At 33.9% G+C, this 21,683-nt stretch overlaps 1 protein-coding gene across 12 annotated transcripts in view; it reads left to right on the forward strand.

Moving 5' to 3' along the window:
- EYA4 (EYA transcriptional coactivator and phosphatase 4) overlaps positions 1–21,683 on the forward strand; it is a 261,461-nt gene that overhangs the window by 190,604 nt on the left and 49,174 nt on the right. For 5 of the 12 annotated variants that reach the window (XM_060283692.2, XM_060283691.2, XM_060283696.2 and 2 more), the window contains exons 4-10: positions 18–142; positions 8,415–8,507; positions 12,910–12,976; positions 14,204–14,346; positions 14,495–14,638; positions 16,355–16,434; positions 20,128–20,311. In XM_060283692.2, coding sequence (XP_060139675.1) covers positions 18–142; positions 8,415–8,507; positions 12,910–12,976; positions 14,204–14,346; positions 14,495–14,638; positions 16,355–16,434; positions 20,128–20,311 — 836 coding nt within the window. Of the gene's footprint in view, positions 1–17; positions 143–8,414; positions 8,508–10,629; positions 10,695–12,909; positions 12,977–14,203; positions 14,347–14,494; positions 14,639–16,354; positions 16,435–20,127; positions 20,312–21,683 lie in introns of those variants that run through there. The other 7 variants (XM_060283694.2, XM_060283695.2, XM_060283699.2 and 4 more) reach the window with 5 other exon arrangements.

Genomic DNA, 21,683 nt, shown 5'->3' on the forward strand with positions numbered 1-21,683 from the left:
GCTTCCTGCTCCAACAGGTCTATGGAAATGCAGGACCTAGCGAGTCCTCATCCTCTTGTTGGAGGTGGCGATACTCCTGGTAGCTCCAAACTGGAGAAAGCTAATCTCAGCAGCACATCGGTCACCACAAATGGGACAGGAGGTAAGTGTACAACCCTGAAGACACCCAGAATCACATTTCAAACTTCGTTGTGGCTTTACATGTTAGGAATCTGCTAGTAAATAAATATTATATCTCATAAGCAATAACATCACAGCATCATACTCAAGTAATATATAGTTAATGGATTATTTATTGTTCTGTTGATTTTCTTGAAATTTTTGCTCCTCCTCTATAGCTGGAAGCATTCAGAAAGAATAGATAGCCCCGAGCAACATTTTGAAGGCCTTTAGCAAGGCTTCCTTTTTGTATTTGCCCTTGTACATATTTTTCAAAATGTAAAAAATGTGGCCCAAGGATTTACTCTCTGATCTTACTCAACAACAACAAAAATAGAAAATGGAAAAGAAATTCTATTAGTTTTTGGTTTTATTTTGAATTTTAAGAGAAAGGCTACTCCAAAATTTTTCTTAAAAATGGTTTTTCTTAAAAATGGTTTTGGGAATGGAAAAATGTCCATATCTGCTGCATTTTCTTTTCAAAGAGAGAAATACCTAACATGTATTTAAAATAGGAATTGAATTTTTTCTAGATACCTTTTCATATGATTAACTCATAATTATGCCACAACATATGGCAACAATAATAACTATTTCAAATATTTCACCCTATTGTTTTTATAAAATGCATTCAACCTGTCAGAAAATACGATCTGATTTTTGCATCAGAATATGTATACGTAGAATGCCTATACATATATATATACATATATACACATATATAAGCTGCATTTTCAATTACTCACAATTATTTTGAAGTTTTGTAGATTTAGTTGTTTTTGTCGAGTGAAAAATTACTTGAAAATTGCTTTAATTTGTAAGCTATTCATATTATTAGATATCAGCATTTGCCACATCATATTTTCTTTTAAATTTTCAGTAAATATTTATTAAATCGATACACCTCTTTCCACTTATTTTAGAGTAACTGTGAAATCTAAAATTTTCTTTATAAAGTTGTGTGGATTGCAACTTGCCTGTATTTAATAATGTTTTACATAAAACCCTTTGTAAATTAACATTTTCCTTGTTTATAGTGTTTGTCTCTAAACATGCATCTATAATTTTGGCTAATTAATTATAGGATTGCAAATTTATAAGATTGTTTAGTGATAACTTGTGGAGTAAGAACATTTATATTTAAACCTTAACTTGGGTGCAAATAATAAGATTTAAAAAAAAAAAAAACATGCACTCTGAAATCAGACTTTGAAGGTCACTAATCACCATGTATGTATATTTAACTGAACTAAAACATACCTGATAAACTAAAATGTAAAAGTCATACCATGCAGTTATAATTTTGACAAAAGGGTCAGAAACCAGTACAAGCACTGAAGACTATTCTCGTACACTGAGCAGGCATTCAGACAATGAACCCTTATGCTGTTCCTGTTCTCAGGGGACAACATGACTGTTTTAAACACTGCAGACTGGTTGCTGAGTTGCAACACCCCCTCCTCCGCAACAAGTATGAGAGATGATGGTACACTGCATGTGTTTGGGTGTGTGGATTTGCCCTTCTGGTTTGCTTTCTGTTGCTATTTCTGTTTGCACTCTCTTTTCTGTGTTCAGTACTTGTTATAAAAAAAAAAAAAGGAGACATGAACACACCTTTTAGTTGTTTATTGATAACAGTTGGCTATGTTTTTCTTATCAACTAGTATTCTAATCTTAGGTCAGTAGTATTCTTTTCTTAGTGTTTTCATAATTTTGCACAAACGGGTGCATCTACTATTTTTCTATCAGTTTATTAAGTGATAGTTCAACACAACTGTCACGTCAATGAGCAGTTGAAGCAGATTGCGCCTCTGTACAAACTCAATCTCCAAAGCCTACAGGCTTTCATAAATTAAATTAAATTCATAACATGGCAAAATGATATTTCCTATTTTACAGACTTTAATAAATATTCCAATTAAAATACCTAAAGTAATATTAACATTTAAAAATCCATCATTTAAAAATTACCAGTGATGAAAGCTATACATTTAAAATTATAAATTAATATTAAATCTCTTAAAATGTTTTGAACTATATGTATTAACTACATTCCTATATTTATATATATATATAATATAAATAAACTTTTTCCCAAACCAAAAGTTAATATGCTATCAAAATTTAAAAATTAAAACAAAACCACATAAAACTTCTGTAGAACCACCCAATTCTAGCATTAAAAAGAAGAGCTCACGACCTGTTAGAAATGTGCATTACAAGCAAGCAGTTAGAATAGGCACAGTTTGCCTGGACCTTGCTGTATGTAGATTAAATTAGAATATATGACCAGTGGATGAAAAGTACTCCATTATGCCCGTTATTTAAATTTTTATCGTTTTAGTTTCTTTTTTTTTAACGCCACACTTAAAATATACTTTTCATACTTAAAAAATACGTTGCCAGAATTTAGTTGCTCTTACTTCTCACTCAAGGGTCTTTTTTTGCAAAAAACCAGACAGGAAATGTTTTAGGCTTTGTAGGCTATGCTGTCTCTCTCTGTCTCATCTATGCAGCTCTGTCGCTGTAGCTCAGATGCAGCCATAGGCAATACATAAATGAATGAGAGTCGTCAGGTTCTAATAAAACTTGATTTATGGACCCTGAAATTTAAATTTCATATAATTATCACATGTCACAAAATATTCTAATTTTGATTTTTTTTTTTAAACATTTAAGATGTAAAAAACATTCTTAGCTCACTGGCTCTTGTTCTATTCTGACATATTAATGTAACATAGGCAACTTTACAATAGTGAATATATACAATTAATATTTAGTAATTTACATCTAATATCCAACAGAAAAATTTTTTTAAGTGTAAAACATCAAGTTTTCCTTGTTCTTAGTATAAATGTTTAAGAGTTGTGTGACCGTGTGGGAGAAAAAAGGACTTCTGTGTCAGGAAGACCATGGATCTGAAACCTGGCACTACATTTACTAGCTGTGTCTTCTTGGACAAGTTACTTAACCTCTCTGAGCTTTAATTCTTTTCTACAAAAGAAGGATAATAATACTTTACTGGCAAAGCTTTTGTTTTAAATCATATAATGTATGTAAATTTGGGGCAATATAAACCAATATATTTTCCTTAATTAATAATTCAATAATAATTAGGCAACAGCTTTTTAAGGAAAATGGAAACATGCAGTCAGTGTGTTAAAAGACCCTCCAGTGTTTGGTCAGATAATAAACTTTTCTGCATTTAGAACATGTAAACTGGCCACAGTTTATTATTATTATAATAAAACAAAAGACAAAAGCAAAAGCTAATTTAGTGGCTTTTCAAGATCTTTCCATTAACTTAGATTTTCAAAAAGATAATTTTGATAGTTTTTACTGATACAAATGAGTCAATAGTATCACCTTAATATCCTACCCTACTACCTTGGTGCTGTTTAAATATATTACATTACTCCTTAAAAGTAATTTTTAAAGGGGTTCATCACCTTAATCCTAATTCTGTAATTACATCTGCAGATTTATATTAGAACCTAGATTTTCCTTTCAAATTTTTGTCACTTGTGAAATTGTTAAAATGAAGAACTGTCAATAAAAATATAATAAATATAATCATATCTTAGCATACAGATCAGTGGTCAACAAACTTTTTTTGTAAAAGGTCAGATAGTAAATATTTTCAGCTTTGCAGGCCATATGGTCTCTGTTGTAACTATTGAGCTGTGCTTTCATTGCACAAATGGAGCCATAGACAATAGTTAAACAAATGAGCTTGACCATATTCAAATAAAACTTGATCAATAAACACTGAAATTCGAATTTCGTAAAATTTTTATGTCACAAAATTTTATTCTTCTTTGATATTTTTCAACTATTTAAAAATGTAAGAGTCATTCTTAGCTCATGGGCTATACAAAAACAGACCGTGGGGTAGACTTGGCACTTGAGATGTAGTTTGCCAACCCAGATATAGATTCATGTATGCTACTTCATGTATATGTATATACATGCATGTAAATGCATGCCAATCATGTGAAAAGTTACTTCCATATATAAGTGAGATTCTAATTTCCCTAATGGTGTCAAGATACATGATTAACTATACTTTATATACAAAATACTTAGATTTATTGGAAGTGCTTAGGATAGGGTCTAAATGTGAATTTTCACTTTCTAACTTAAAATGTATCAGGTTCCTATTATATGCCAGGTTCTGTGCTAGGAAATGGGAACCCAATGACCTATAGAACATGATACTAGCCATCAAGGGACCAAAAGTCTAGCAGAGGGAAACAGAAAAGAAAATAATGAGTGAATAATGTGTTCAAGGTGGGTGCACAGCAGAGGGAGGGAATATTTGATTCTACATGGAGATTAAGAAAATACTTCAAAGAGAAGATTTGGGGGAACCAAGATCAGACATTCTGATTTGGGGGAACCAAGATCAGACATTCTGATTGGGTTTATGGTGTTTTCTATATTTGAAATCTGTAGAGCATAGAAAAGAATCTCCCAGAGTTTTTAATATATAGATGATTGATTCACATGGGATGAATTTGTTTCTGAGTATTATGTGTCTGTGCAGTAGAACCAGCTACTACTGTGGCTCTACTCCTTTTAGATTTTCCTTCTGGAATGAAAGCCGTAAATTGGAAGCATCATCAAATTATTTTACAAAACTAAATACTTCATGGATATTTAGAAATGAAAGACATTTGGTGCTCATAGGTTTTTGAGTGAAAAAATTAATTTAGAAAAACATAAATCATAAAACTAGTAGGCAATACCTCTTTCCTCCCCTGCAGTGTTGTAAATTGTATCCTTCCTGATCTAACTCCTCCTGAAATTCTTTGTAGAACCTAAGTTGTCAGAGGTGGCTATGTGAGATTTTGTGGTTCAGGAAGGCGTATATTTGGAATTACATATATAGTCTTTTAAGTGGACACCAGTTTAAACACAGATCTCTGAAGATGAAATGTAAAATGTAAAGTACTTGGGTTACCTCTCTTTCAAGGGTTAATTAAGCCTAATATTGCAAAAAATGAACATGAGCATTATTAAGTTATGATAATAACATAGACTTCCTCTAAAAATAATTAATATATATTAATGTTGTACTTGAGTTCTAAAGATAATCTGAGGGCACAAGATTAAATTTGCTTTGAAAATACTTGTATGAGGGTATGCAAGAAGGTTGGGATGTAAAGAGAGAAAATCAGTGATTTAGTAGCCATAGCTGACAGTAATCTCATGCAATCTTGATTTAGTCCACAGAGATCAATTATTTTTGAAGGTTAAAAATAAAACCCAATCATGTCAATATAATAAAATGACTGACTTTTTTTTTACTATTTGGCTTTATGAAAAACATCTAAGTTGCAAGTGGATAACTAGTGTGGAGGGGGCCTGGCAGTATAATTATTTCTTGAAGTAATGGTTCTGTACAAAGTGCTATATGTATGTAGATTTTCCATCCCACCTTTTGGGAAATGAACCTTGAATCACTTATTTCGAGCATGTAGAAGAATAAAACCACAAAACTCTCTAACCTAAGAATTAAAAAATGATTGCAGCTTTTGAAATCAAAATGTTTATGTTGTGAGTTTGAATTTTGCTCATAAAGATGATGCTTTTCTTCTATAGAAGGTTATTCTTTCCATTTGATAGCATGAACTGTAATGATATTGGTCACAGTCCTTAAAATAAATTAAAAGCCCTGTTTAACTTCTGTGTTAACTTAAGAAAAATAGAATACAGTAAAAAAAAAATACATTTGAACATGACAGTGAATGTACACTCATAAACTTTTGGAATGAGTATTTTTATAAGTTTTAGAAAACAGACGCATAAAACTAGGTTTGTTTCATTGATGAACATCTTTCCAATAGTGTCTTGCACATATTAAATGTGTGGAAACAAAAGCAAGACAAAAGAAAATGGAATACATTTCAAATATATTCAGACCTGTAGTGAAAACGACTTCCATTTTTCAAACTTTATAATTATCATAATGTTTACTTTATAGTCATTAGCTGTTTTCTAAATATTAAGACACTTCTTTGTATTTTAACATCTTTTTAATAAATCAGCTAATCATATAAAACATGCCCATTTCACTTCAAGTTTTCTGTTCCTGAAAAAGACTTATTATTACTTAATATTACTTTCTTTCTCTATAAAAATCAAATCAAAATAACTTTGCATCTTACTCAAGAGATGTTTGCTGATGCTGCCTTCCTGTGAACATAAATTATTTTCTGTGGCAGCATGATTAATTTTCCCCCTTTTCCCTATTATTCAACTCTTACCCACATATGAAAAATAAGTTTGGATTAATGTGTAATGTTTTCCCCCAAATGTTAGCATCCATTTAACTATTACTTTTAAATCCATGTGTTTTAGTCCACTGAACACATCTTGATGTGTATGCTTCTCTTTATATACTTTCTAGTGATGCCTCTTCTCAGCTAAATGAGCCTCCTTTGTCTTTGACTAAAAGCAGACCTTTAAAATTTTAATGAGAGATGATTCCAGGATAATGAACGCAACCACAAACTCTCTCTCTGGCTTTTCTTCGTTCTCCTTTCAAACTCTCTGGCTTTTCTTCCTTCTCCTTTTGACCACCTGAAACTTTCAAATTGAGGAGATTATAATCAACACCAATACTAAGTTTTTGAAATCAAACCTCAAAGTTGGGATCCAAAGTAACAAAACTAAACCTCATGTCTAGCTTGGTTAGTTTTTAAGATATTCTGCTTCCCCTCTCCCCACTTCACAAGTGAAATATATTTAACCATTAGTATTAATACATCTATTTTAAAAATATTGTTATAGATTTAGACATGTTTACATAGGAATTTCGCCATAATTAGAATTTGGAAGTCTCTTATCTTAGTTTTGCTGGAGGCTTTGGACGATTCCTTTTTGTCATATGTCAGAAGTCAGATGGGGACATTGCATCATAGAGAGTAGCTTTTACACCTTTCTAAACCCTACTCTGGATCATCTCTATACAGATGAAAGGAATTCTTGGTTAGTTAGTGCTGCCTGTGAGGCAGTGTGGTTTAGAGTTTGGATTCTTTCCAACCTTTACAGTTCGACTCTGAATCTTCCAGCAAATCTTCATGACATAGTTAAATCCCGGATGCTAAAATTAACCCCAGAGCTCACTGAGGGAGGGTCCAGCCAATTCTCTTCATGTGGAAAGGGAACATAATCATTACTGCATGTTTCTCCATCATTAATTGCTTTTCTAACAGAGTAACGTCGCTGACTTGCTTGCTTGGTGGGTGCGCTCTGAGCCCACTATTCTTTTGGCCATATTTGTCCGTGGTGGGCGAGTCTTCAGCTTTCTTCTTCATAGTTTTCTGCTTGCTTCTGAGGTTTTGAACTGTGTCATTCCATTTATGACCAGGAAACATAAGAGGTGTTAAGCAGAAAATAATTTAGTTTATTCCCTTGCTGCTGTGATACGTGGAGCTCTGGCCACAAAGGGAAAATATGGTGTGACAAAATGGGTAGAGGCTTGCCCCTGCCAAACTCGTTGCATCTAATAATGACAGTGATGTAGACCTCAGTGGCTACATCATTGCCAAGTGAGGATTTTGCCAAAATATACCACCTCAAAGGAGAAATAATATATGAAAGAGTTTTCAAAAGATACAATTAGTGTTGTAGAAACCATCTCGTATTCTATGCTTATGTCTATAATGTATTAAAAATTGTTATACCATTAGAATAAAAAGCCCAACACCTTATGGCTCTTTTGGCTTTTGTAGAGCAGAAATTTACTGAGTGCTTCATTTTTCAACCACCATATGAATACACCCCTGGTTTCTGTATTTGCATATGCCTTGTTGTATTCTTAAGCAATCTTTTTTTTTTTTAATGTCATCTTGGGAAGAATAAAATATCAGCAGTAAATCTCTTTGTTACGATTTGGATTACATGTGCTAAAGACTGACTGACGATTCCTTTCTTCTGCCTTTTGACTATAATACCAGAGTGTGCTTAGGTGATTTAAAAATGCAAATACACGTACTGCTGTTTCACTGTGTAAGGTTGACTGCCTTTATAAGCCAGATTCGAGAAAACCAGCTTAGGCAGAAGATTTTTAGATTAAATCCTCTATAAATGCATGTCCATTTAGAAGCTAAATTAACAAAACTCTCCTCATCGACTTCCCAAGTTTTCTCTTGCATGCCATGGTAGCTAGAAAAGCCACTAGTCGTACAGTCTGCATCTTTGATATAAAGTTAGAAATAAAACTCACATGTACTTATTCTTCTACGTAGTGTCTCTCCTTGCAGTCAAAACAGAGCCTTTGAACAGCAGTGAAACCACAACCACGACTGGAGATGGAGCGCTTGACACTTTTACTGGGTCAGGTAAAGCCTTAAGCTCGTGTGTTGTTCTGTACGCATTGGGGTCCACCTCATCCTCCTGGTGAATAAGCGAGAATTGGATTTTTATAAATTCAGCAATAAATTCACTTTTTGGAAAACTCATTGTCATAAAATTATGCTTTTTTTAGAAATGATGTTTAGAATAGTTTTGCTGAATCTGCAGTTGACAGCAAAGCAATCCCCTGACTTTCTTATTAGAAATAAGCAGAACTGACTTCTTCATAATTATTTTATACAGTGCTTAATTTAATTATTAGGTTGTAATTGTTAACTTTGTTCCTTCAACTTACCCATTTAAATGACATAAAAACTGCCTTCTCTCCAACATTCGAGATGTAAAACTATCCATTTGATTCTTTCTAAATAACCTTGTTTCCTCTCTGGGTTTTAAAAAAAAAAACCTTCCTGTGTAAGCAGCTGAGTGACAGGTATTAAAGGTTAATGGGCTGCAGGAGAGCACATGCTGGTCGCATTAGAACCCAGCCTCTGAGAGCACGACTTTCGCTCAAATGCTTCAAAGAGAACAATAGCGTGTCTTTAAACATCAATCCTCTTTAAATATAAATACCTGATAACTCCCAGGTGGGCAAAAGGACAGGCAATAAGTTGACTTAAAGATTTTTTTTCGTTACTATATTTCGTTTGGTTGATTATCTGGTGAAAGGACGTTTTTTTTTTTAACCTGAGGAGGAATTTGTATAGCAGAAAGATGAACATTAAACCTAGAAAAGTATTTGTGATAATTAAATCTTGGTTCTGTTATTCTACTCTAATATATTTTATACTTATTCATGTTCTCATATACAAGGATTTTGTGTGGGTATGCTTCTCATGTAAAAAGAGCTGAGGTAAATCCTTGACTATAATGTCATTATAGCATATATTTGATTTTTATAGATACAGATGATCCCGTTTCATTGGTTCACACTGATTGGAAGCAGCTGCCATGTATTCACTTAAATATTAGTACTCCAAACAGAAAGATATAATAATTTATACACTTTGTATAGAGAAGCATGTGTCCTAATTCACATCCTTTCTAGCAATTCTCTTGCCTCTTAGCAGATAAATAGGCACCAACTTACCCTAGCATTTATATTACTTACCATAACTGTTGTAAACTTTCTGCAAAGTAAATGCATATATGAACACAGTTTTTAAGGATAGGAATGAAATTAAGTGATTGCTGATATACTTAAATAGTACACTACAAGTCAGTGAAAGATGAATGAAAAAATTATGGGATGTTAGCTCCAGAAAGAATTTCAGAGATCTGTGATGATCCGTTTTATAGGCAAGAATACGGAGGCACAGAGAAGTTAAAGGTGGTTAAGGCCATACAGTCAAGGCCTCACAGGTGGTCACTGGTAAAAATGATTCTAGAATAATGTCCTGGTCAGTCCGACAATCTTTTCTTTAATACCCCACTGGAAAATATAAAGATGGAAAAAGAAACAGGCGTGAACTGTCAAGCTGTCTGGAATCTACTCATATTATATTTACAAATAGTTTCCCAGTTTTCTTTTAAGAATTATCTAGGGCTATGCTGTCCAGAAAAGTAGCCACTGGCCATATGTGGCTATTTAAGTCTAAATTAAATACTATTTGGTAAAGCAAAAATTTTTTATCTAGTCACATTAATTACATTTTAAGTGTTTAATAGTTGTATGTGGGTTTTTTTAGTGGCTACCATAATGGACAACTCAGATATAGAACATTTCCAACGCCATGGACCAAGTTCAATTAGACAGAGTGCTTTAGGTCAGGGATTCTCAACAGCACCACTATTAAAAACTTGGCTAATTTTTTTTATTGTGGGAGAGCTGTCCTCTGCACTGTAAGGTGTTTAGCAGCATCCCTGGCATCTATCCCAAGTTAACAGTAGCTTTCCTCAGTTGTGACAACCAAAGATGTCTTCTAGCATTTTAAATGTTCCCTGGCAGGCAAAATTTCCACCCATCCCCCAACTTCATCTCCCACCTCTCATCCCATTGAGAGTCACTAATCTAAGGTGTTACAGTAATACCGGTAAAACCTTAAAACTGCTTGACACCACCCTATGAGACTCTGATAATATTCATTAAAAATGTGTTTTAATTAATTTTCAGGACATTTTGAAGACAAGCACTTTTGCTCACTTTTGTATGCAGAAATGATGGAGTATAATGAGTTGAGTGCTTTGCATACATCTCTTGATTAATTAAATGACAATGGGGAATAAAAGGAAGGTCTCCTAAATTTGTACATGGGATTCCAGAAATCATACTGGAAAGATTAGGCTGCTCTGTGTAGGAACAGTCTTTACTTTGATCAGCATAATCTCAGCTCACTTTAATCCAATTTTGTTGTTGTTTTCAATTGTCTGCAGATTTATTAGTTAGAATAAAATATATACAGCTTCCTTAAGAAGCACAAACTTTCTAAGTTTTATGTAAACATAGTTTTTTGAGTCAAAGGTTTTGTTTTCTACCTAGAAAATGAACATATAGACATTAATATGAAATTTTAAAGGTTGAGCCTTTATACTGTTATGGGTACATTATTCTAATGGTATCTAGATTCATTCATTAGAGGGAAGAAGCATCCTATATATTCAGATTTGTGTTCATATATGTGAGGCTTTTTTTCTGAAATAATTTTGTTCTTTGGCTAATTCAATAAAAGCTGCATGTTTCTTTTTATTATTTGATGTTTCTTTAGAAAAACCTTGTGTTTCACAGTCTTGAGAATAACTGATTAGTATAGTCTGAGTCTTGGGTGTACCACAATGAAGTTTTATAAATGAAACAAAAAATGTGGAATTGAGCCCTACTTAAGTATATTTCTGCTAAATAGAGTATAATTATTGTGAATCAATGAATCAGACTGAATTTCCTGTGCAGTACACTGTTGCTATTATGTAGCCCATAGTGTGAGAGAAAAGGCCAGTTCTCATTGAATTGATTTGAAAGTTTTAAACATTCTTTATGTTTTTAATAGATAAGTAGAAAATTAATGGTTCAGGGATCCATGTGTTTTCAAATATACATAGCAAATTCACTTAAACTTGGTTGCTGAAAATATTTAGAACGTAACACCTCTAATCATATTCAGTGATTGTCAAAATTGATTCATAATATTCTTGAAAATATACTCTCTGCATTATTGCTATGAAAAGTATAATATACTCTCCGTACTCAGAGCTTACAGTCTAAATAGCATTTTAAATACATTAAATTCTATGTGTTTATGAAGCAATAGATCACAAGGGTACTTAATAGCATTTGGATATAGAAATATATCATGTTTCATAAAATAGTTAGCAACCTAAGCCTATTTGTCACTTTTACAATTCTAAAAGTTTAGCTCCAGAATTATTATGAACAACTTAGAAAAGACATAGTACTTTGAAGTATAACTATGATTGATTAGACTAAACTAATTCCAGCACTGCATTGTATACTACTTTAATCTTTTTGAAAAGTGAATGAACAGCAGATGGCCTAATAAAGACACTCTGTGTGCTTGCCCAGTATGGATTGGCTCTGAAGGGACTGCCTTAACACTTTAGGGTCCATATATTTGCAGTACATCTGTCTTAGTCAAGGCAGATGGTTAAAGGAAAGAGAAACTTCCAAACTTTTGGATACATTCCAGTTTGGGACTGCATGTTTGGCTGAAATGTTAATAGGACCTGATTTTCACCTTTAAGTTCTCCTCAAAAGAGTACAATCTCTGAGAGTTCAAAATATATTTATAAATATGACTGCTGCTGCCTCTTGCAGTTAGGTTTTTTTTTTTAATGTTGCATTATCACCCATGCTTTCGGTGTATATTCCAATTATTATTAGAATTATTTGGACCCTGCATTTTTAACGACTCATTGGATTGACCAAATGAAAGGAAAGAGAAAACGATATCATTTTACAACTTGAAAATGAAGCCTGAAGCATCATATTTTTCTTAATTTTTATGATATTTCTAATAGAATAAATACACAGGAAGAGCAATATATTTGGAATTTAAAACATAAAGTCTGCAAATGAAAAAATGTACCTTTATATCATGAAAGCTTAATTACCTATAGTCAAGGATATCTGTTCATAGCATATTAATACGTAAGAGCATGCTACGGATTTAAGAAAATGGAGGAATGATGAAGGGGAACGATTTGTGAAAAAAGTTCGTGTCATGCTCCTAGCACATACGTGAAACAGTTTAGTTAGAAGAAAATGTTTAGGCATCTGTTTCTGTCTAGAAAACGAATGAATTTTCTGTTTAGAAAATGAATGAATTTTTTGAAACATATCTCTAACATAGTCATTTCTTGAAATAAGTTTTGCACACTCCAGTGAAATATATTTATAAAGCAACCTTTTTTTGCACTGGTTTTTGTGTCTTACAGTAATAACAAGTAGTGGCTATAGCCCCAGATCAGCGCATCAATATTCCCCACAGCTGTATCCTTCCAAGTAAGTGGTCAGTAGTCTTTCAGATTTGTTAGAATGATTTTCCAGCATTATCTTGATTAATCATGTTTATACAAGATAACAACTTTAAATCAGGATATATTTATGTATATAAATGTTATAGATAGGCAGTTGAATTGACAGATACTTGGATAGATTCATTGGATAGATTAGACATTAGGTAAATACCCTTCACAGGTCTAGGAATACCCTCACTTATATCTAGACAATTGCTTTAATTCTGGATATTTATATACTTTGAGGAAAGCATCAAGCTCAAACCGGAATACACAGATTTTTTTTTAATGAAAATTCAAAAATGCTGACTAGTTTAAAGAAAATCTAAAACGATTACATTTTATTCAAACATCAACACTTCGTAATTTGTTCCATCATTACAATATTTTTATTGGATTTCAAGTTCTAATAAACATTTTTGAAAAATATACACTATTGCTTTTATGACTAATATAGTCAACTTTCTGAGCACAGTGGTAGAAATTTCAAGTTTAACTACATTGGGTGTATCTGACTTTGGTTGCCATCAGCCAGATGTGTCAAGATTTTGGATTCCTGATCATGTACATTTAAAAGTTATTTTCCACAGCAGCTAGAGTGTTATCCTTAAGTATAGGCTAGAGATTGGATATCCATTTTGGGAACATTCCGTAAGATGTGGCATGATGAAGGGAATGGCATTCCATTTCTTTTCGGGAAGCTGCCTACTTTTTAATTTTTTAAAATTTTATTTATTTTTTAAGATTTCTAGTTCTCTGTAGAGAATTTTTGGTAGGGCCTTTAATGACTTTTGTAGTCATTACATAACATTGGGTCATGCATGGTAACAGGAAATATACTCATGAGTGTACTAATTAACTGGCCTGGGCTTTACTTTCCTCATCTACATATCAGTTGGAATACTATTTCGAATGTAAGCAATATAGACCTGGAAGAGACTTTAGGTGTGATATCTAAACCAAAGTTTTCTTTTCACAGGTGAGGTGTAGACTTAGCAAGTTTAAATTATTTGTCCAAGGTAACTAGACTGGTTTGTAGCAGAGCCTGGACTCCTGACATTCAGACTCTTGTCCTTTTCCATATTGTTAAAATGATATTATGGATAAAGAAGAGGATTACTTCCGGGCTATTGTCAGGTTTCACTGAATCTAAGCTGTCTGAATTAATATGCAGTCTTTGTTGCCACAGTAATGCTATTTTTCTGATATTTAGGCCCTATCCACACATTCTTTCTACACCAGCAGCTCAAACAATGTCTGCCTATGCAGGCCAGACTCAGTATTCGGGGATGCAGCAGCCAGCCGTCTACACAGCGTACTCACAGACAGGACAGCCCTATAGCCTGCCCACTTACGGTATTTCACATCTTCTCTCTTCTTCTTTGGTTATAAGCACGTAATCCTGCTGGCTAGTAGTTGTATAGTCTAATATATTGATATGTTACAACTCAGAGGTAAGATCACTTTACTAATGAAATGGGTTGCACGTGCGTTTTCCAAACAGATCTGGGCGTGATGTTACCAGGCATCAAGACAGAGGGCGGACTCTCACAGACTCAGTCACCGTTACAGAGTGGGTGCCTCAGTTACAGCCCCGGGTTTTCTACCCCGCAGCCAGGCCAGACACCTTATTCTTACCAGATGCCAGGTAAGTACCACACAGGAAACATGTTATGTGAGAAAGAATTCTTTGAATGAGACTCCTTGGCTTCAGACTAGGAATATAAAGTCATGAGGACAGTTTTAAATCTTACCACTGCTCACACGACGTCATCAGAAAAGACAAATAACTAGGAAGAAACATGATGAAAAGAGTTCAGTATACATCAAGAAACATGACCCATATCAAAGTTAAATATTTAAGTTTAAGTTGCATAAAATTGGCAGGAAACTAAGTCCAAGCAAAGCAACCTCCAGGCCAGTCACCACACCAGTCACATGTTTGGCATCTATTAAAGTGATTTCAAAGATTCATGACAAAACCCAGTATTTTCTTGTCGGGATTCCTTACATACGTAATGCTTTTTTGATTAAATTTAAAATTGAATTAGCACTTCTCTAAGTCCCATTTATTGTTGAATAATTGAAGATTTTTTTGTTCATTTCTAAAATCTCTCCCCTGTTAATACTATATTTCTTGAAGAGGAATATTTAGATAATTTGTACCTCCACCTTAAAAATTTTTTCTCCATATACGATCATTATTTAATTTTTCTTTTTGTTTTTGTCTCCAATTAAAAATTATTTTTGAACATTGTGTAGTAGTTGCAGAAAATATTTTAGTGACATACTAAAAACATTAAAAGGTTATTTCCTATCTGTCATTTTTTCTATATGGTTAGTCGTAGTTTGGGGGCTATATTAACATTATTTGAACCAACTAATATTGCCATTTTAGTTGACTGACTAAAATGAAATAATTACTTAGACCTTTTTGGCTGAAATGACAGGTCTCTTTTTTCCTTATAACATTGGTAGATACATCTGTGCATACATGCCTCAACCACAATAAGCCACTGTGGAAAATGCCATAGAGACATATCCATTTATTCCTCAGAATACTTTCATATCGGATATTCCAGGCCATGTCAGTTTGTGTCGATTACCTAATACTATTGCTATTCAAGACACATTGATAAAACAAGTAATCAGCTGCCTCAATAGTCTTTTATTTTATTCCTTAACAAGTACATTCCATGAGAACATTTTTTTTAATCTGTAAATTGATAGTTCACTTGTTTTTGCTCTAATTTTAAAAATAATTAAATAACTTTCAGACCTTGTCGTAAAATTTTAGAAGGTCGTCAAACCTTAGATGATTGCAGTATAAACAGTTCTGCCTTGGGTCTGAGCCCTAGCTCACAGCTTTTTTTGTTCTAAAGAAAGGACATAGAGGAACAGAAAGATGGGGAGCTGGAAGCATGAACTCTAAATGGATTCCATGTGTTTATTTCCTAAGCTAGCCCCAGCCAAATGTTTGAACTTGAGTAGTTTTTGTATGTATATGCAGTTGATATGACCACTGGAAAGTCCCAGTAGTTTCCTGGAAGTAGTCTCAGTATGGATAATATCTTATTCTTTGAGTACTTCTGTACGTGTAGACATTGACCCTTGAAGGTTAGCCAAGTCCTTGGTAAGACTGTTCCCACAAGCTCCTGTTTACCTCTATAGACTTCTAAAGAAAAGACTTTACCTGTTGTCACAAGACACAGCTAAGGACATTTTCCTTAGAAATCTCTCAATTTTCAATCTCACTGCCTCAACAACAAAATTTAATATATATTTCATTGAATTCTGCAAAGAGAAATATTTTTAATATTTTTCAAGAAATATTTTTTAAATGCAATTTGTTCTTTACCTCTAGGTTCTAGCTTTGCACCATCATCTACTATTTATGCAAATAATTCAGTTTCCAACTCAACGAATTTCAGTGGTTCACAACAGGTATAGTAGCTTTTTGTGTTTATGCTTTTATATATATTTCAGATTTTTGAAGAATAGTATCAGGTTAGTAAGGTTTATGTATTTCAAATTAAGATGGCATTTCAGGGTAGTAAAAATGAGCTGTCTGGAATTCTTTGGATTTGTGTAATTCTGGATGTTTCAGTTTTCCTGATTGCTAAAGTTTTGCCCTTTAAACATTTAAGCCATGATTGTTTTAGTCATTTGACAGGAAATTACAGAATCTATTGCATATTTTCCTATTATTTTAAGCTATACTAAACATAATTTTATTTTTTCTTGATAAAACAGTTATTATGAAAATTCATAGGTTGAACTATAATCCATAATCAGATTATGATGTAGACAATAAAACACTCTTGGTCCAAAACCAAATCATTTGTTCCTAAACAAAATGCCTCTCAAAGTACTATTGGCTTTTATTTTTTAGTTCTATGATTTTTTTTTGATAACTGTTAAATTCCTACTGCCCTGACAGCTGTAATTTTTTGCTTTTGTCACCCACTACACTTGCTCCTAGAATTCCTTAGTCCTCATAGTGAAGTTTGCTTAATATTTTTGTGTGTTTTGAAACCTGCGATTGTTTTTAGAATCGTGTTAGAATTATGTGTGGAACAAGCGTGGATGTGCCTGAATGAGTGAGTTAGCATGGAACGACATGAATTTGTGATCTATTCAGAAAGTTTTGTCCCTATTTCCTGCTCCTCAGTCATGTTCAGAGTAGCTGAGGTAGAAGGGTAGCTGATTTCATGGGTAAGCAACACACTAACATAATCGCTGGACTTCTGTACATTCTAAAATATGTTACTGCATAAGTGTTTGCTCTTTGGATTTACTGAAGGAATTATATTAATTGCCTTCTCCTTTCAATTTTTATTAAGGTAACAAGAGGCAAAGAGGAAAATTTGATGATTAAACAGTGGAATAATGATATTTTTGACAGCATTAAACTGTATAGTTTGGCATTAGTTTGAAAAATGGTTTCTTAGAACAGTAAACATCAAAGTCAGTATGCATATTTTATTATAAAAAATTGAGAATTTTTGATAATCCAGGTAGCTTAATTTCACTCGCTCATTTATTAATACACCAAACATTTATTGAGCACCTGTTAGCCATTAGATTTTTCAACTGTGCATTGGAGATTCGAAGTCGGTGTTCCCTGCTCTCTGGAAGGATACAATCCTCCTGAAGACACAGACATGAAAATAATATGGGCAGGGAGTGGAATATTTGGACTATAATAATAGAAATATACACTAGGCAGAGTAGTAGCATAAGGGGAAGACTGCTTTGTTCTTTGTTGGGAGGATTAAAAAAATGATTAATAAGGAGAAGAAAATTTATTGACAAACAGTTTTATATCACAAAATACATCCAGTACTAGCAGTATATTTAATTCAGTGGCCCCAATATAATATGTAATCTGTATTTTGGACCATGGTCTGAAGACTAATTGATTCTTTTAGCAAATACTCACTGAGTGCCTATTAGATATTAGGAACTGGTCTGTATCCTGGGGAGCTGAAGGTAGGAGCAGCGTGAATGGAACCTGTTTCTTGCTTTAGGGAGCTTTCTGTCTACTGAGAAAAGCAGACAATAAACCAGTAAACACCTGAGTAAATATAGAATTGGAAAGCATGAAGGGAGAGAACAGGGTCCTATTAAAAATATTACGAGAAGGCTAATTTTGAGTAAGGGGGATTTTGTGGAAGGCTTCTCCATGGAAATGACATTTAGGCCAAGTCTTCCAAAAGTTAGGTGAAGACTGAGGGCAAGGGTGTCCAGGCATAGAAAGCAGCATGTATCACATCCCTGAGGGGTGAAAATCGTGGGGTGTCAGTGAACTCAAAGAAGGCCGGAGTTTAGTTTGCACCTGAGGGGCAGGTGGGGAAACATCCATTTATGGAGGTAGGCTGCGGCCTGCTCATGTAGGGCCCTGTGGCTTATAATAAGGAACTTCAATTCTATTCCAAGCCCAAAGGGAAGCTATTAAAGAATGTTTTAGCAGGAGAATAGCATCATGTAATTTATTTTTGAAAAATATTACTCTGGCTTCAGAGACTTTGGAAAAAGCCAAAAATGGAAATGAGGAGAGCAGTTAGAAAACTGGTACATTGGCTACAGCAGGCAGTGAAGGTAGCTTGGACAAGGTGATAAGAGTGGAGATGAAGAGTAGGGGGAATCTTTGAGATATACTTGAGTGCAAAAAGACACTATAATCACTGGAAGCTGGTAGACTGGACCTTTCCAGTGAGTAACTTCATCTTCCTCTCCGGGCACTGGCAGCCCAGTGGAGAGCTTCCCACACAGATAGATGCTGGAGTCAGTCTCTCTGGCTTCCAGTTTGAGCCCTGAAACTTGCTGTCTGACTTTGGGCAAATCTCTTTAAACACTCTGTGCCTCTATCCCTTTACTTCAGTGTAAAATAGAGATAGTAATAATACTGCATAGGAGGTTGTGAGATTTCAATAAGTAAATCTACTAAAGGCCTTAGAGGAGTGCCTGACACAAAGTAAGCACTGTGTTAATATTTGTGATCCATGTTTTACTCTGAGAAAAATACGTTACTAGGAATTTTGTCCAAATACTGCCAAGAGTTTTCTGGTTTTTTTGTTCGTTTGTTTGTTTTGTTTTTGACTCTCAGGTAATAGTAGGGAACATCAGATCCTGAAATTAACAGACAAATAGAATTTTCGTTTTCTGCCATACTGCTTAACCCTTCCTGATGATACATATATTTGCTTATACGTATATTTACGAAGGCAGAGAACTTCCTCTTTTGGAAACCACATCAACCATGGATCTTTGTTTCCCTTAGAAACGTGCATTAGGGACTCTTCATCCTGACCAAGGATTTGTCATCACTGGTAACAGTTTGGGCTCAAACATGTCAGGTATATTAAACACCAACTATAGCAACAAATACTTATTCCTTATCTTAATATGTAAAAGGATTTTGAAGGATTATTTACATCATTTTAAGATTATTTAAAAAATTTTTAATAAAAAGCAGGTGAAAGGAATTGGCCCAATGGCTTTCTTTTCTCTCTAACAAATGATGCAAACTAAATATATGAAAGCCTCACAAAAGACTTTAGGTCAAGGCCTCAGGTGGCATGTAGCCTGTGAGAAACTGGGTAAGAATATCTTTTATTCATTTTCTTTTGTCTACTGTTTACCTCCTGCCAAGAAAACAAAATTATCAAGAGTAGCCTAAAAAGGGAACAAAAATCACAATAATGCAGCCCTAGGTCTGGATGGAAGTGGGGAGAGGGGTACACCTCCTCCTTGCTGGTGATATTAGAAGATGAGAATGAATGCTGTGAATACGAACACCTCCTTCTCTCCTCTTCAAGTGCATAAGACCTGAGGATGTACATCCTTGGAAATGTAATTCTGGGGGGAAAGTGACGCATATACAACCTTTAAACAGATTAAAATTTGTGTACTGGACCTGGTTTGCAAGACCCGCAAGGTATATCATTACCATGTGTGTGTAGGAGATGCCCGCAGAATGGTCTCTGCTTATTAGGATCACCTCAAAGCTGGGGACTCCAGAACCAGTGGAGCCAGATACTAATCTTTCCATTGCCATTGCGATTGCTTTTCTTTGGAGTATACTAGAGGGTAATCTGTCTTTCAAACACACACACATGTCAATTATTATTTCAGGATTATCCATCCTACGCAGCCTTTGGCCAAAACCAGTATGCACAGTATTACTCTGCATCAACATATGGAGCATATATGACATCAAATAACACAGCTGATGGCACGTCCTCCTCGACCTCAACCTACCAGTTGCAGGAATCTCTCACAGGACTGACTAGCCAACCAGGTACAGATCTTCATCCAGGTGAAATACTTTTTATATGTTTTGCTGTATCTAATAATATGGAGAAAATGGGCATTTTACAAACAAGGCTGAAAGCTTCCAGATAATTATGCTGATGTTTAATCTGTGCTAGTACCACTGATTTAGGTGAGGCTTTTCTGGCATTCCAGAAACCTTTCTTTTAGGTGTGGGATAGTTAGGAGATTTTAATATCAAATGACAGAATACATATGAATATGGAGATAAAAGGTAAGCGGATCTTTTACCAGACTAATTATTTCATGGAGATCTTGACAACATAGAAAAGTTGTAATATTATCTTCTTTGGGTAAAACTGATTTCCTTTATGCTTGAGAAACTGTATAACTTTTTCACCTTACGAGTCATCAGTAGCCCCAGCCAGTGAACATCTCCCACATTCCTAGGATTTTTCGGATCTTTGGTAGGTAGTTTAATATCTTTGTCTGATCAACACATATTTAAAATCCATCATAGTCTTCATTGCCAGAAGCTTGTCTGTAATCTTATTAGAATTGTATTTGCTGACATGTATTTAACACAGCTGAAGAGCTTAAAGTGAAAAGCAAGTTTAATAGAGATTCATTGTAACCCCAATCAAAATTCCAGCAGGATCTTTCGGAGAAATTATCAAGATGATTCTAAAATTACAAGGAAAGACAAAGGAACTAGAATAGCCAAATAATTTTGAATTTTATAAGAACAAAGTTTGAGGACTCACATTGCCTGATTTCAAAATTTATAAAATATAATAATCAAGAATGTTTGGTATTGGCAAAAATATTAGATACATAGAGCAATGGAATAGAATAAAGAGTCCAGAAATATATATATTTCTGGATATATTTTGTATATGTTGTATATAATATATACAACATATACAATGATACAACATATACTAAAAGTTTGGTTTTTGACAAAGGTGCAAAGGCAATTAGAGAGAATGAATAGTTTTTCAGAAAATGGTGCTGGAACACTGACATCCATATGCAAAACAAAACAAAACAAAACATAAAACAGAATCTTGACTTGTAACTCATACCATATACAAAACATGTTAAAACTGAAACTTCTAGAAGAAAACATGGAGAAACTCTTTGTGGCCTTGGGTTACATAAAAATTTAATAGATATCACGCTAAAAACACAATCCATAAAAGAAAAGAAAAGCTAAATTAGACTTCATAAAACAACTTCTGCTCCTCAAAAGACACCATCACAAGAGTAGAAAGACACGCCACAGATTAGGAAAAAATACTTGCAAAACACATATCTGATAAAGCACTTGTATCCAGAATATATAAAGAACTATCAAAACTCAATAAGAAAATCAAAGTTAAGAAATTTTTTGTTTTTGTAAATACCATTTAGTATGT

Source organism: Globicephala melas, chromosome 14, assembly GCF_963455315.2.
Source record: "Globicephala melas chromosome 14, mGloMel1.2, whole genome shotgun sequence".
In the NCBI taxonomy this organism is placed as follows: Eukaryota; Metazoa; Chordata; class Mammalia; order Artiodactyla; family Delphinidae; genus Globicephala; species Globicephala melas.